This window comes from Pipistrellus kuhlii, unplaced genomic scaffold, assembly GCF_014108245.1.
Source record: "Pipistrellus kuhlii isolate mPipKuh1 unplaced genomic scaffold, mPipKuh1.p scaffold_m20_p_9, whole genome shotgun sequence".
NCBI lineage: Eukaryota > Metazoa > Chordata > Mammalia > Chiroptera > Vespertilionidae > Pipistrellus > Pipistrellus kuhlii.
In genome coordinates, this window is record NW_023425595.1 from 24,447,037 (window position 1) to 24,463,568 (window position 16,532).

The window sequence follows — 16,532 nt, forward strand, 5'->3', positions numbered from 1 at the left end:
TTTGACTCAAATAAACTGTTATAAAAATTCTCTTCAGGTTTGCATGTTATGTCAACAGGATTAAAATAGGAAAAAAAAGTGATTTTGAATTATTAAAAATGCTGGGCTGTATGAAAGAAGATATATGAATTAAAAACCTGGGGAGAGTGGTGGTGGTGTGTGTGGAATGAGTAAACCATGAAATGAAATGAGAATAAAAACAGAATTTAGGTAGTAGTTGCAATCTATTTTTAATTGTGGGAGAAAGACATTATACTTATTTCAGAAGAGCTCATTGTGGGAAGGAAGAGTGAGAAGGAATAAACAATGATAATGTAGGTAAAACATAGAATTGGATGCTATAGAAAATAAACAGAGAAAAAGAAAATGAATTAGGGAAAAATATGCAGAGCATGGAAAGAGATATGAAAAGATGCAAAAGTAGATGAATCTGGATAATGGAGTACTCTGGGAAAGACAGGAGTTCCTAAATAAAGAGAAGGAATAAACAGGAATTAACTGAGTACATTGCATACAATAAATGCTGTGAATACATTTGTGGCATGAGAGAGCAAACAACAGAACAACAACAAAAACAATCAAAGATTTTAAAAAAAGATGTACTAGAAGAAAAATGTCACCACTAATGAAATAGCTGAAAGTATAAATGAAGTTCTGCTTAAGATTCCATTTAAAATAACTGAGATCAATATGCATCATCAAATATTTAATTTTAACTACAAGAGAGAAAGCATTTTGTAAGAGCTTGGTTACGGATGTCATCTAAAGAAATATAATTCATAAGTGACTAAGGATTATGTTTTCTTTCATTGCAATAGAAAACCACGCCTAAAGCCTAGTCAGAATAGAAAGCTGTATAATTTAGGTTTTTATAAAAATAAAAAGACTTTTGCAGATTTTCAGTCTTAAGAAACGTAATCACCCACTAATGTACAAGCATGGACTTCAAAAAAACTTTAAAAAGAAATCTGATCTTTAGAAGGAAAGCCAAAAGGCACATGAAAACATGCTCAAGGTCACTAATTATCCGAGAGATGCAAATCAAAACAACAATGCGGTACCATCTCACACCTGTCAGAATGGCCAACATCAACAAATCAACAAACGACAAGTGTTGGCCAGGTTGTGGAGAAAAAGGAACCCTCGTGCACTGCTGGTGGGAATGCAGACTGGTGCAACCATTGTGGAGAACAGTGTGGAGTTTCCTCAAAAAACTGAAAATGGAACTCCCATTTGACCCAGTAATCCCATTCCTAGGAATATATCCCAAGAAACTAAAAACACCAATCAGAAAGGATATATGCACCCCTATGTTCATAGCAGCACAATCTACAATAGCTAGAATCTGGAAACAGCCTAGGTGCCCGTCAGCAGATGATTGGATCCAAAAACTATGGTACATCTACACAATGGAATACTATGCTGCCATAAAAAAAGAAGGAATTCGCATCATTTGCAGCAACCTGGATAGAACTAGAGAACATTATGCTGAGTGAAATAAGCCAGTCAATAAAAGAGAAATACCTCATGGTCTCACTCATTTATGGACATTAAAAAACATTATAACAAAGAAATTTAACAAAAAAAATATATTAATAAAAAAAAACACGTTATAAACTGACAAACCAAAAGATAGATATAAAGACAGTAAAGCAACAAGCAGACTGTAAAATTACACCAGGGAGAGTAGGGAGATCTGGGGGAGATAAGAGATCAACCGAAGGACTTGTATACATGCATATAAGTACAACTAATGGACACAAAACTCTGGGGAGGGAGGTTATGTGGGGGGGGGGGCAATGTTAAAATATGTACACAGATAATAATTTAATAAATAAAAAAATTGAAAAAAAGAAAAAAGAAATCTGATCTTTAAAGACAGATCTGAAAAAATGCTATTAAAAATAGTAAGAAATTATGGATATGTAGGTATCTATTGAAGAGATGTAAATAAGAACAATAATAGAGAAAATTGTTTGTGATAAGCATTTGAGATTAGGAGAATGATTAAATAAAAGTAGATTAAACTAAATAAATTTAATAGCAAGTTAAATAAATTAAGAATGGAAATGAGAAAATATTTGAGAAAAACAAAAACAAAAAATAGCAAAGGCTTCCATAAAAGTGAGTTAAAAATACTATTCAAATAAGGTATGAATGTATTGATAAAACAGAAGTAATATCTCTGTTGTTTATTCTAAATTGAGTTAAATTGAACTAAAAAGATTATTGTCAAAGGGAATAAAATTAAGCAAAATAACAAAACAAAAATTGCATTATTTATAAAATACCAAAGAAAAACTAGAGAAAAGAAAACTAACTAATAAACAAGCAATCAAAAATATTTTATTGTTTTGTTGTTTGCTCTGTCATGCCACAAATTATTCAGAGCATTGAAAGGTAAATAATTGAGAATGGCAGAACATAAAATGGATAGGATTAAGGTTAAAATACATGTAAGTTTAAACTTTCATGTGGGAAGCAAAACAAAAGAAGGAAAAAGAAAACACGAAAAGCTTCCAATTGGATTAACACAATAATTTATTGGTGAAAAGTTTAAAAAGGCTTAGAAAGTGTAAAGAAACCATTAAAAAGATATATTAATTAAAGTGAAGAAAAGCAAGTGCAATGTCAGACATTGCTGAATTTAAGGCAAATGTTATTAAAGGAATTTAATTATGTTCATTATGTGATGATAAAAGTCAGAATTAATAATGAAAGCATAACAATATTGTGTCTATAGGGCTCAAAGAACATCGTGATAAATAGAAAGCAATTATTGTTAAAGAAATCAATAATAATTAAGTACACCATTTTAGATCATGTGTTAATACCCCATTATAAAATATGAAAAACCAAGCAGAAAAAACTGAAGTAGTAGTCTGAAAAACATAATTAAACTCACCATAATATAGCAGTAAGGATGGATATTGCCAAGAATCATATGTCTTTCAACAGATGGTCCAAAGATTTAACAGAAGGACATACATATCTTTAAGACATAGGGAAGATATTAGTAATATGCAGAAAGAATAGGAAGTAAAGAAAAAGAACCAAGTGTGAATTGGGTGTTAAACAAACATTTATAATGGCTGTGATATCCCTACCAAAGATGCACAACCAGAATCTATTCCTGGGGAAACATCCAATAACTCCAAACTGAGACACTACAAAATAACTGCCCGCTGCTTTTCAAAAATGGCACTGTCACGGAGGTCAAGAAAGGTGAAGGAACTTTTCTAGATTAAAGGAGGATAAAGAAGCCAAGTAAATGTGGTGTGTGACCCTAGATTGAATCTTGGGCTAACAGTTTTATTTTAAACTTGCTACAGAGCGTGCTGTGCAATATGGTGGCCACTAGATTATGGGGCTATTGAGTAAATGGCATGTGGGTAGTCTGAATAGAGGTGTGTTTTAATTATAAAATCTAACCAGATTTGTAGCATAAAATCAATGTAAAATATCTCAATAATAAATTTTCATATTAATTACATGTGGAAATGATATTATTTTAGATACATTGGCTTAAATAAAATAAATTATTAAAAGTGATTTCCCTTGCTTCTTTTTCTTTTTAAAAATGTGGCTACTAGAATATTTAAAATGACATATGTGGCTCATTGTTATGTCTTACCTTAATACTGATATCATATAGTATTGCTGTGTACTGTGATTGTCCTTGTTCTTAGAAAATATGTGACTAAAGTACTTAAGGGTAAAAGACCAGGCATGAAGTTTGCTACTTATTCTCTGTAGTTCAGAAAATTTGGGTTGTATAAAATGGCAAAGACTGAAGAAGAGAAAAATAAAATATCCAGAACAACCCAGAAATAAGATTCTAGGAAATAACCAATATAAAATATGTATTTGGATAGAGCCATGGTAGAGACCAAAGGAATCTGAGGGCATGCTAATATTCATGTTTTGTTAGAGGAAAACATGAAATCAATAGAGATAAATAAACATAAGCTCATGTCTTAAATTAAAGGCAACCAAAAACAAACAAACAAACAAACAAACACACCAACATTAAAAATATCAGAGAGAGAGAGAGAAAGAGAGAGAAGAAAGAAACCTAATAACAACAACAAAAGAAATGAACCAAGTAACTTCTAAACCAGTAGGAAAAAAACTTAATTTAGGCATGGAAAGAAAAGAAATAGTATTAAAAAAAAAAGTTATAATCAGAAAATATAAGATGGCAGAAAAAATGTAATATATAGTAACCACAATGTATGTGGGATAATGAAATGAAAGAAAAACAAACAAACAAAGCCATAGAGGCCTTGCATGGACCAATAATGCTCATGTGTTATGAAATAAGTAACATATTCCTCAGCACCTGAAATGAAATAAGAAAAAAGGGCTTTCTAAAGTAAACATATACAAGATTATTCTAAAAAAACAAACACTGTTAAAACAAATAAAAAAAATCAAGAGTTATTTACCACTCTCTTTTCAAAACAAAATTTGGCACAAAATATAAACCCAAATCCCTGATTATTTGGAAATTTAAAAATACTCTGCTAATTAACAATTATGTCAAATAGAACAAGTACAAAAGTATTTTGTTAAAAAAACAACCATGAAAATGAGAACTACATATTAAAATCTCTAGGAGAAGCTCAGAGCTCTACTAAGAACATAAGTCACAGCTATAATTGCATTTATTATTAATATTTTAAAAACAAAAAAGAGAAAATGAGCATATTAAGTAAGCAATATTAATTAAATAATATAACAATTTAGTACAGGAACAAAAGGGCAATCTAAAAGAAATGAGGGAATAATATATGTAAACCAAATATATGTAAATTAGAAAAGGGATAAAAATAGCATTATTCACTAAGTTAACAAAACTTATTTGATAAAGCTAACAACACAGATAGACTTAGTCATGAAAGGAATGAGAATTATAGTGGTTTGTTATGGACTATGAAAACCTGAGTAAAATAGATAATTTTTTAAGGAAAGGAATAAAATTCTAAAATCAACACAAAAGAAAGAGCCTAAGAACAGCAATAACTGATGAAGAAATTGGAAGAGAAAGTGGAGGTAAGGATGGAGGAAATATGCTTAGTGTTTGTGGTTACCTCTTTCAAAGTATCAATGATTAATAGATATGGATAGAGATAGTAATTAACCAATTTCCTTCTGAAAGTTAATATGATCTTGAGACTAAAGTCAGAAAAAGATCAGATTTAAAAATCAGAAACTATAGACCTATTTCACTCATGCATATACACTAAGTGGCCAGATTATTATGATCTCTGAACGTATAATAATCTGGCCACAGTGTATTTGTATCTCAAATGGGTACAAAAAGTATTCTAGACTTTTGCTGGAGATCAACCACCTATTTGCCCTGAGCTTTCTATCCACCAGTGCAAAGAAGAAAATTGATCGGGTGCATGATTTATAGTATCTTTGATATCAAATAAATGAGGTATTCAAGAGAAGTACACTGAGTGGCCAGATTATTATGCATCCAGAGATCATAATAATCTGGCCACTCAGTGTAGTTGTGAAAAATTTAAAAACAATACTGATCATTAATTAGTATTTTAAAGGAGAGTCATAATCAAAGGGCTTAGGGTCATATGGGCCTCATTCAAAGCCTAACAGTAACAGCATTGACTCTATGAACTGCACCTAATTGCTAACCTTCCTGGAACTCAAATTCCTCTTCTTTAAGTAGGAATCACTATATTCATCCTATGGGGCTAATGCAAGTGTTATTGAGAAAATGTGTGGAAAATAATGACATCTTGCAAATAGTATCTGGTAGGGGAAGAAGAATAATTATGTGTGTGCACTAAAGGAAAAAACACACCATCATCAAGTTAGGTTCACCACAGAATGGAAGAGTAGTCTAGCAAATGAAAAATATTAATTATAACATTCTACAAAAAGAGATGAAATAATGACAATTATATGTCCATAGGAGCTAAAAATAAAAGTCCAATAACCATTTAAAAATTAAAAGTAGACATTTATATAAATATCTATTTAAGGTCAAAAGTCAACATTGTACTTAATCGATATTAAAGCAATAAAAAAGAAGGATCTCTTACTCTTTGAGACAGCATGGAGGAACCTGGAGAGTATTATGCTAAGTGAAATAAGCCAGTCAGAGAAAGAAAAGTATCACATGATCTCACTCATATGTAGAATGTAATGAACAAAATAAACTGATGAAACAAAATAGACCCAGAGACATAGAAGTATTGAACAGACTGTCCAATCTCAGAAAGAAGGTAGGGGTGGATAAGTGAGTGGGAGGAGATAAACCAAAGAACTGATATGCATATATGCATAGGCCATAGACACAGACAATAGGTGGTGAAGGCCTGGGGCAGGGGCAGGGGCAGGGCAGAGTTGGCTCGAATGTGGGGTTGGCTCGAATGTGTCAGTGGGGAAAAAGAGGGGACATATGTAATACTTTCAACAATAAATATTTTATAAAAGAGAGCTATTAAATGCACTTTAAGTGCAAATAGAAGTCAAACAAAATTACCCACTTTTACCATTATTATTTGATTGTAGTGGTGATTCTTGTCAGTGAACAAGAGTACCATAAGAATCATAAGTTCGTAATCAGAAGAAAAGAAAAAAAAGACAAAAAAACATGTTGCTCTTTGTTTGATGAAAGAATAATTTAGAAGGACATGTCAAGGTTAAACGGAAGCAGGAAGATTAGGGTCCTGGATGAAAAAACTTTCAATGAAAAAGTGATCCAGCCAAAGTCGGTTTGGCTCAGTGGTAGTGCATCGGTCTGCGGACTGAAAGGTCCCAGGTTCGATTTTGGTCAAGGGCATGTACATTGGTTGTGGGCACATCCCTGGTAGAGGGTGTGCAAGAGGCAGCTGGTTGATGTTTCTCTCTCATCGATGTTTCTAGCTCTCTATCTCTCTCTCCCTTCCTCTCTGTAAAAAATCAATAAAATATATTTAAAAAAAAAAAAGAAAAAAGAAAAAGTGATCCAGAAAGAAAGGTTCTCTGTGTCCACTTGAACTCAGGGCTAAACAGAAATGGTCTCCCTTGAGAATTTATAACCATGGGTTTGGAGTTTGACATTGTTCCATTGTCTTACAGCTTTGTGTTGTTTGAAAGAGGTCTGATGCCACTTGGTTCCTGATCTTTTGTTTGTTACTAGTTTTTCTGGATGCTTGTAGGGTTGTCCCTATTCTCATTATTCTAAAACTAGAGGCCCGGTGCATGAAATTCATGCACTCAGGGAGATATGGGGTCCTCTTGCAGTCCGGGAGCTCTCAGGGGATGTCCAGCTGACTGCTTAGACTTGCTCCCCAAGGGTCTAAGCCAGCAGTTGGAAATCTTTAGCACTGCTGTGGAGGTGGGAGAGGCTCCCAACACCGCCACTGTGCTTGCCAGCCAAGAGTCCAGCTTCTAGCTGAGTGGCACTCCCCTGTGGGAGTGCACTTACCACCAAGGGGCAGCTCCTGCATCGAGTGTCTGTTCCCTGGTGGTCAGTCTGCATCATAGTGACTGGTCATCCCACCCTTTAGTTGATTTGCATATTAGCCTTTTATTATATGGGATGTCAAGATAATATGCCTTTTTCATTCATTGTGCTGAGCACTTGACCTTCTTTTAGTTCCTGAGGCTATTCCCGCATCCATACAATGAATTGGCTTGGTTCCTAGGCACTACCCTCTCTGTAGGTTTTAGAATTCATCTTTCCATGCTCTGCTAAGCCAGTTACCTTTTCTCTGTATTTTCAGCCTCCAGATCTTGGTATTATTGTAGCCTACTTTCATCTTTTCTTATCTTTGTGGGTTTATATCCTTTTTATTCATCTAATGTTATATTTATAGGAACTGAGGAAAAATCAAAGATAAATGTGCATGTTCGACTTGCTATGTTTAACTGGAAAACTGATTACTGACTTTCCTTTTCTACTCTATAAATAGTGAGTTGTTGCTGTAAGACTTCCCAGAAAGGTGGAGGGAAGGAAGCAGAGAAAAGGGGGAAGAAGCTACTTAATTCTTCCTCTTTTGCCCCTTCTTTCACTGAACCAGTGTATCATGACACAGGTGCTTGGTATCAAATTCTATTTCCTGGGGATGTGCTCTGTGACTCAGACTGGTGGCGGCACAGCTGGGAGGCTCTGATGGGCACAATTACTCAGCCTGGGGAAGAATTTCCCGGTGATGGCAGAAAGCAGTGGGATTATTATTCATTGAATGTTTAATTCTGTTTCTGAAATTATGTCAAGAGAAGAGTCCTATGGCCCATGTATGAAGAAAATCACTGTCCTGGGCAACCCACTGTCCTAAGGAAACCCACAAATAATAGTCTTACTCATTGAATGGGAAGAAACTGAGCAAGCTAAATATTAAAAAACAAATAATTCTTTCCAAAATAATTTGGGGATTTAGTGCAATCTCACTTAAAATTCTGACAGAATATTTTATAGAACTTGATAAAATGATTTCACAATCATTTATAAAAATAGAAAGACAATAATATTGAGGAATATTTTAAGAAGGAAGCATACCTTCATTTCCAAGCCAGAAATCTGGCTTGTCAGCTTTAATGTTTCTCGCTCACTCCTCCACATCCAATCCATGACAGAATCTACCTCTAGAAGATCTCAAATCCATCCCTTCTCTCCATCACCATGTTCACTGCCTTAGTCCAAGATATCACCATCACTGTGATATCTTCTTAACCCATCATCCCTTATACCACCAGCTCCATCTAAGGTGTTCAGCATTCAGCAGCCATATAGGATCCTGTCTCTCTCCTGCCCTCACCTCTTCATGGCTTTTCACTGCTCATCTCCTTTCATTCCCTCCCTTGCTCATTTTGTAATTGCTATTCATCCATCCATTCATTCATTCAACACCACTTATTGAGAAGCTTTTAATGTGCCAGACAATGAATTCGGCCTTGGGGAGATAATGAGCAAAGTCAGATCTGATTCCTGCCAACACCCTAGTGGTTTTAAAGGCAAAGGACAATAAACATTAAAAAAAAAAAAAAAAAAAAAAAGATTCAAGTGTGTTACTAATTGAACCAATTCCAATTTAACATCATAAGATTCATTTTCTATTACCATTACCTGGCAAAACTTCAACACATGGTGAACTGATAGAAAAGTTTTGGAGAAGAATGTGGCAAAAAAAAAAAAAAAAAAAAAAAAAAAAATATCAAGAGCCACAAACACCCATCTCCTTTGATCCAGCAGTCATACTATTGGAAAATTATTTCAAAGAAATAATTCAAAGGAAGTAGGAAGGGTAGAGGAAGGTTTTATGTAAAAAGTTTTGGTATTGCAGTGCTTTCTGTGTTTGCAAAGTCCCTGACATCACCTAGATGGCCAATAAAAGAACAGTTAGGTAAGCAGTAAGAACAAGCTGATGTAATAAATTGTGGCCATGGAAACACAATCCAATGCAAAAAAAAAAAAGTGTTCAAATGTGATATAAAAACTGTATTCATATGAATATACAAAGAAATGAAAGTCGTTGCCAAGTGTTAGAAAGGCGGTCTTTCATGTGATTGGATTTAATAATGAATGATTTTTCAAATGAAGTGACCCAATGGAAAAAGTGGCTGGATTTCACTGTAAAATTAGCTTCGATTCTGTAGAGTATATTTCCCAGAGGCCATGTTTATATTTGACGCAGTGTTCCCAAACGCAAAAAAAATAATTGGCTCCTGGAAAAGGTTTTCTTTTTGTCAATATTTATTTGTTAAACGGTGTTAAACCTATATCCAAAAACGGGGGGAGTCATGCATTTTACATTATCAAGGGAGATTACGGAGTCTCTCCGGAGCGGAAGCGTTTGTCAAAAAACCCAGGAGCTGTGTTCAGAACAAGAGAGCAGAGACTCAGCATGTGTTAGGCAACTCCCAGTCCCCTGACAAAGCCTGGGCATGTCTCCAACTCCCAGGACACCCTTATGCAGTAACTGCCCAGCCACTGTGCTTCTGTAAAGAACACTCGCTGCGGGACCGCAGCTGGGCACTGCACTCACCACACTGCTGAAGACAGACTAGGGTGGGGTGGGAATGCGGAAGGGTCGGGAGGAGGGCACACTTGCACTTTTAATATCCCCCAGGGTTCTGGAACTCTCTTCAGGCTCAGAGAATGCAAACGTTCTCTCACTTCTAAGGATTTCTGCAGAGTAGGCCTTTGTACAGTGGGGCAAAGTTGTTCAGAGCTTGGTATCTGTGGAGGCCAGGGTGGTACAGCAGGGCCTTATTAAAAGGTGCTTTGTGTATAAGACATTCAATTCTGCTGCAGAGGAGAGAAGCCTGCCTTGCGACATCCCCCAGAGGAAGGCGGAAACGAGTCAGGAGAGCTGAGCTTTGATTTGGGTTCTGACATTCTGGCAATGAGATCTGAGCCCCGAACTTCTTTGTGCTTTAGGATTTTTCCACCTATGAAGTAAAACTTGCATGAGCCAGCCTTAAAACGGATTTCTAAAAAAGTACTCAATTGGGAGTGTTGTAAAAGGATTTCACTATTTCCAGATGGCCAGCAGGGGTTTATGGCATTGCAATAGAGAGGGGATGTCAGAAGTCATTGAGGCCATCTTCCTTTGCTCCCCACACCTGGCCCCTCTGAGAGGATGGGGTGCACTGGATGCAGAAAGGGCTCTGGTGTCCAAGAGATGGAGCTCCAAAACCATCTGTGTTTGGCGCAAACCATTTTGTATAATGGCTGAGAAAAGCCACGGGCAGGATGTGGCCCACACAACAGATGGCTGAAGGCAAAAGGGTGTTGCCCAACCCCATATCTGAATCTCAAGGGCAAGTTATCCAAAGAGAACAGAAGGAAGACACCCAAAGTTGCTATCTTATATTATCGCAGGGGTTCTCAAAGTCGTGGTTCACTTTGAGGAGTGCCACCGAGACCTCTGGGCTCTCTGAGGCCTTCCTAGGGAGACTGTGAGGTGACACTATTCTTATAAGAGTACTAAGATATGATTAGCCTTTTGCAATGTGTTGACATTAACATTGCTGGTGGGGGGAAAGAAACAACCCCAAATCCGTTGATGGTGCAAAAAGAAGGTGAGCAAAACTATTGGAAGTTCGTGCGGATCAAGGCAGTGGCCTTGAGCTGTTTCAGTGGAGCGTATTCTTCACAGACAGAAACGTGCAGTGCACAGCAACCACGGAAGTCAGTTTCACCTGAGAATGTCCTTGATGAAGCCATATAAATTATTAATTTTATCAAATCTCTGTACCTTTGAGTACACATCTTCCTATTGTACTGTGTGACTAATTGGGAACTATGGGCAAAGCACTTCAACCGCAAACTGAAGTACCATGATTGTCTTGCATAAAAGCACTTGTGTGATTGTTTGAGGTGCAAGCTGTACTGACAAATGATGGTTATTAAGAATGGAGAATCTGGCAGACATTTTCTCAACAATGAAGTGAGCCTGTCACTTCAAGGAATGAACACACCTGACAGCATTGCGGCTAATGATAAAATTCAAGGTTTCCAGCAAAACTTCAAATTTTAGAAAACTTTTATCTGTCACTATGAATTGTATATGAATTGTTAAGGTCTAATATTTAAACCTTTTCTGATGAGTTTGGAAGTGGTAAAATGAATGTGATTTTTGACTCTGTATAATGAAATGTCTCCACTTTTGGATCATCTGCCTAAGTCAGAACACCAATATTTTCCAAATGATCAATGTATGATGTTACAAAATCATTCATTTGTATCAGATCTACTCACAGTGCAAAGGAAAGCACTGCATTTTAATGCAACAGAATACGAGTTCATTAATATAGCTTTAATATTCTATGCTGTAATTATGCTTTAAGAAAGTAGAATAGTTCCCTCTCCCTCCAGTCTGAGGTTTTGCTTTCCATGGTTTTAGGTTCCTGAGCTTAATCATGGTCTGAAAATATTAAATGAAAAATTCCAGAAATAAGCAATTCATAATTTTTAAATTGCACACCAGTATGAGTAGTGTCTTGCCCTGGAAAGGAATTATCCCTTTGTCCCGTGTATCTGCACTGTGTACCTTACCTGCCTGTTAGTCACTTAGAGCTGTCTTAGTTATCAGATGGACTGTCGCAGTATCCCAGTGCTTCTGCTCAGGTAACCCTTGTTTTACTTAATAATGCTAAGAATTATTAAGAATAGTAATGCTGACAATTCAGATATGCCAAAGAGAAGGCATAAACTGCTTCCTTTATGTGAAAAATTGAACGTTTTCAACTTAATAAGGGGGAAAAATCACAATCGTATGCTGAGGTTGCTAAAATTTATTCTAAGAACTAATCTACCAATAAAATTGTGCAGAAGGAAAAATAAATTCACACCAGTTTTGCTATTCCCACCTCACATGGTTACAAAAACTATGTCCAGTGATGAGTGCTTTAAGGTGAAAAAGGCATTAAACTTTACCATAGTTATGCATGTAGACGAAGAAACATCCTATATAATAAAAGCCTAATATGTTAAGTGCCTGGTTGTTCAGTAATCAGTTCAACCAATCAAAGCATAATATGCTAATGATATGCTAAGGTCACTCAACTGCTCGCTATGAGTGCACTGATCATCAGGGGGCAGATGCTCCCACCAGTAGTTTAGCTTGCTGCTGGGGTCTGGCTGATCTGGGCTGAGGGAGCTAGGCTGCACCATGCCCTGAAGCACTCCTGCAGTCCCTCCCTGGCTGGCCAACCTCCCACATCCCTCCCTAGTCCAGATCATTCACTGTTGGAGTCCTCAGCCTGGCCTGTGCCCTCTCACAATCCAGGACCTGGACTGTACTCTCTCATAATCAGGTGATATTGGAGAGCTGGTTTTGGCCCAATCCTGCAAGCCAGGCTGAGGGATCCCACTGGTGTATTAATTTGTGCACTGGGCCTCTAATAGTACATATACGGTTCAGTACAATCTGCACTTCAGACATCCACTGGGGGTCCTGGAACATATCCTTTTTGGATCAGGGGGAACTACTGTACCATTTGCAGAGTTTTGGTGTACTATCAAAGAAGATTATCTGTAATGATCTGAAAAGGTTATTAAAATATTCTTCTCTTTTCTAGTTACACACCTGTACAAGATAGAATTGTCTTCATATCTAACAATCCAAAATATAAACCATGACAGGTTGAATGCAGAGGCAAATATGAGAATCCAGGGGTCTTCTATTAAATCAGAGGTTAAAGAGATTTGCAAAAAAACATAGGACAATAATACTCTTCACTACATTTCTTTTGTTTTGGATAATAGTTATTTTCATAAAATTTGGTAACATGTAATAAGTTCATTATTGCTAATTCATTGTGTGTTCCTTTTAAAAAAGTAAGTAATATTTTTAAATTTCTTTTTTAATTTTTCCTATGGTGACTATTGAGAGACACAGCCCACATAAACAAGACTGTGGGAGTTCCCAATAGCTTTTGCCATTAAAAACACTTGAGGACGGCGGCTCCAAGATCCTTGCAGAAAAAACAGCATTTTTGATGAGTAATTAATAAGGAGAGAGGGACTCTGAATTTGTCAGCTTGCACTATTGTTGGGAAGCAGCATCATGGCTTCATTGGGCTTCATGGCAAGCATTGGTTATCAAAACAAAATCATCCCTGGAGACACAAAAGGAGAGGCATCTATGATCGAAGATTGGTAGAAATCATTTTTTATAATATCACATTTTTAAAGCCCTGATTGGACCTTCTCTGTGCCTTTTCAATGAGCTCCAATTTCATGAGTATTTCAGTCCTTTTTCTCCAAGGAGGGTCCGGCCCATACTTCCAGCCCACACTCCCTGCTCAGTATTGGCCCTAGTGACTAGATGTGAACTAGAAACCTGCCTCCCAGGTCACAGCGAATGCCACTCTGAGTTCAGCAATCAGCACACGGAAGGCACCAGGCACTTCCAGGCCCTGAGAATAAAAAATGAGCATGTCCTGGAGAACTTTGTCTGATGGGAATAAAGACTCCTGAAGAATAATTACAGTGTGATGTGATAAATGCTCTTCTGTTCAAAGGCACCAAATTTTCCCCAACCAAATATTAAGACACACTCTGACATCTGTCAATGGAAGCATCCTGAGGGGCCTGGAATACATGTCTGCTATATTTACTAAGAAACTCACAAAAACTCCATAGACATTCTGTATAGATTTGTCCTTGATTTGTCCCAAAGATCCAGAAACAACGGTCTGTACCTTTTAAATTTGTTTTTTAATTCTGAGAAGTAACAGTGTCAGAATAGAAAAGGGCAAGAAGCTCATTAGGATTACAAAAGATGAGTGACGGACCCCTAACATTTTGCCTATTGGCTGGTGGATGGGAGGCACTGGGGAAAATCTTTTCCTTCATACTCCTTCCAAGTGGTTTCCACCCCCAGGCAAAGAGCCCAAGTTTGTTCTCCCAGGTCTCCCACTTCAGCTGAAGCAGATCAAGCTGAAAACCAGAGTCAAGAAAATGAACTAGTAAGAGGCTCCTAAGAATTAAGCCTTAATTACATGTGGGTAAAATTAAACAATTGGGCTCTTGATCTGCCAATAAATGTTGGAGTGCCATCTGGGTGGGCTGTTGGGGGGACCACGGAGGTTCTAGTCTGAACTGGGTCTTCTGAAGTTCTAACCATGTACCCTTTGCTCCCCCTTCCTTTGGGGGCTGACTCAAATCCCTCCCTTTAATCTCTTTCCCCCAGTCCCACTGTTCTTTCCCAGCTGTGGCAACTCCAAAGTGAAATGAACAAGAATCAAACAATAAACAGAAAAACCATGCTCTGTGCCACACAGGGACATCCTGCCACCCACAGTTAGAGAGGATGGGCAACACTGGCTCTTAAAGGCAACCCAAACAAAAGGCAGGGAAAGAGGCCTGAAAACCCCTTTTGGAATCTTGGATCCACCCCTTACATTTGACTGTGGGCAAATCATGACGTTTCTCTGATCTCCAGTGAGTTCATCCACAAAAAGTGGTTATTTTTGAGACTTAAATGACACAATGTGTAAATGGCACACAGTAAGTCTACTCTTCATTGTCATAATGACACCTTTTTGTGTGATTATTTGATTAGTGTCTGTCTCCCCACTAATCTCTGAGTTTTATGAGAACATATACTGTCTTTTTTTTTTTTTTTTTTTTTTTTTTTTTTTTTTTGTACATTCCATCGCTAGAGTTTTGCACAGTGGCTTGGCTCATGCTAGGCATTTGTTGAGATAATAGTGTGAGAAAAGTGAGTTGTCAGAGTCCCACTTAAGGGTCTACTTCAAAATAGCAAGTTTGGGGTCTCCTGACAAGTCTCATGGGTTGGTATTGACTACCTGCAGTCACAAAGGATTCTAAGCTGGAATCTGGAGTCAGTAAGGAAAGGGTGTGCTGGCAGACTACCAATGCCAGCTGTGGTTAAGGATGCTGAATATTTGTTGACCTTGGTCTGTGAAGTGTGAAGAGCAGGTCCCTTTTGCCAGCCATTTCAAGCACAAAGACATCTATTGTATCGTTCGTGGAAAGAGCCATTTGAGGAGGACTGAGGGTTACCACGTGTCTGACCTGAAGATAAGCTGCTTGCCCTCAGGAATACTTTTTAAATCACAAATAAGAAGACACTTAGAACAATGCTATGCAAAGAAGCTAGAAGCAGACCTCTGTCTCAATGAATTCACTTGCGGGAATGTGAATTTCATGAATCATTTGGCAGGAACGCAGACCGAACATACTTCAGCTACTGGATCCCACAACCAGACAGAACTCTGTAATGCACTTTTCCCAATCCATAAAGTAGCTGCTCTACTCACGAGGATAATCCTTTGGGTGCGTCTTCTCAGACCAGTTCCCATAAAAGGTGAGTCTGTACTTGGCAGTCCCACAGGCGCAGCAGTCTAGGATTGGTTTGTCCGTCACCCCGTCAAACATGGAATCTGAAACAGTCAGGAAAGAAAGGTGCCAAGTTAGGAAGCAAATATGGGTCTTGATCTCGTCCTTAATGCCTGGGGTAAAACACATGAGGTGCAGTTTTCATTGATTAATAACACAGAGAACCAGGTCAGGACTTGGGCTACAAAGGGTTCTGTATAGGTACCTTTCAGTATGGCAACTATATTCTGCAGTAAATGAATGAATGAATGGATGAATGAATGAATGAATAAAAATTTAGATAAAATAGAACTTTTGCTCTAATCAAGTGAGGAGACCCGTGGGATCAAGAAGGCAGACTATTTGGGATAGAGGTTGTATTGAGAAGCCAGAGATAAAACTAAGTTATCTATTCTGGGCTCCAGCCTCTTCCCCCACCGCTCCCACAACACGATTTTCCCACCAAATTTTAAGAAGAATATACTTGTGTGTGTGTTTTCTCTAAGAAATATCTCCTGGGGCCAGATTGGCAGGACTGAAGGAGTTGCTTTGAAGGAGCAGTGAGAACAGAAAGACAGAGACAGAGAGATAAACGACTGCAGAAAATTATTTTTTCAAAAAAGATATGCATATATAATCACAACACTTCTTATCAAGCTTTCAGAGGCTTGACTGGGAGGGATGGTGGGTAGGGAATATGTTCCCAAGTTCAGGTTTACTT

The 16,532-nt window shown here is 37.4% G+C and overlaps 1 protein-coding gene across 1 annotated transcript in view; it reads right to left on the minus strand.

Annotated features, from left to right (window-relative positions):
• The window catches only part of SPON1 (spondin 1), a 251,181-nt gene that overhangs the window by 125,157 nt on the left and 109,492 nt on the right, over nucleotides 1–16,532 (minus strand). The window contains exon 5 of the mRNA XM_036427060.2: nucleotides 15,754–15,876. Within this exon, the coding sequence (XP_036282953.1) occupies nucleotides 15,754–15,876 (123 nt within the window). The remainder of the gene's footprint in view (nucleotides 1–15,753; nucleotides 15,877–16,532) is intronic.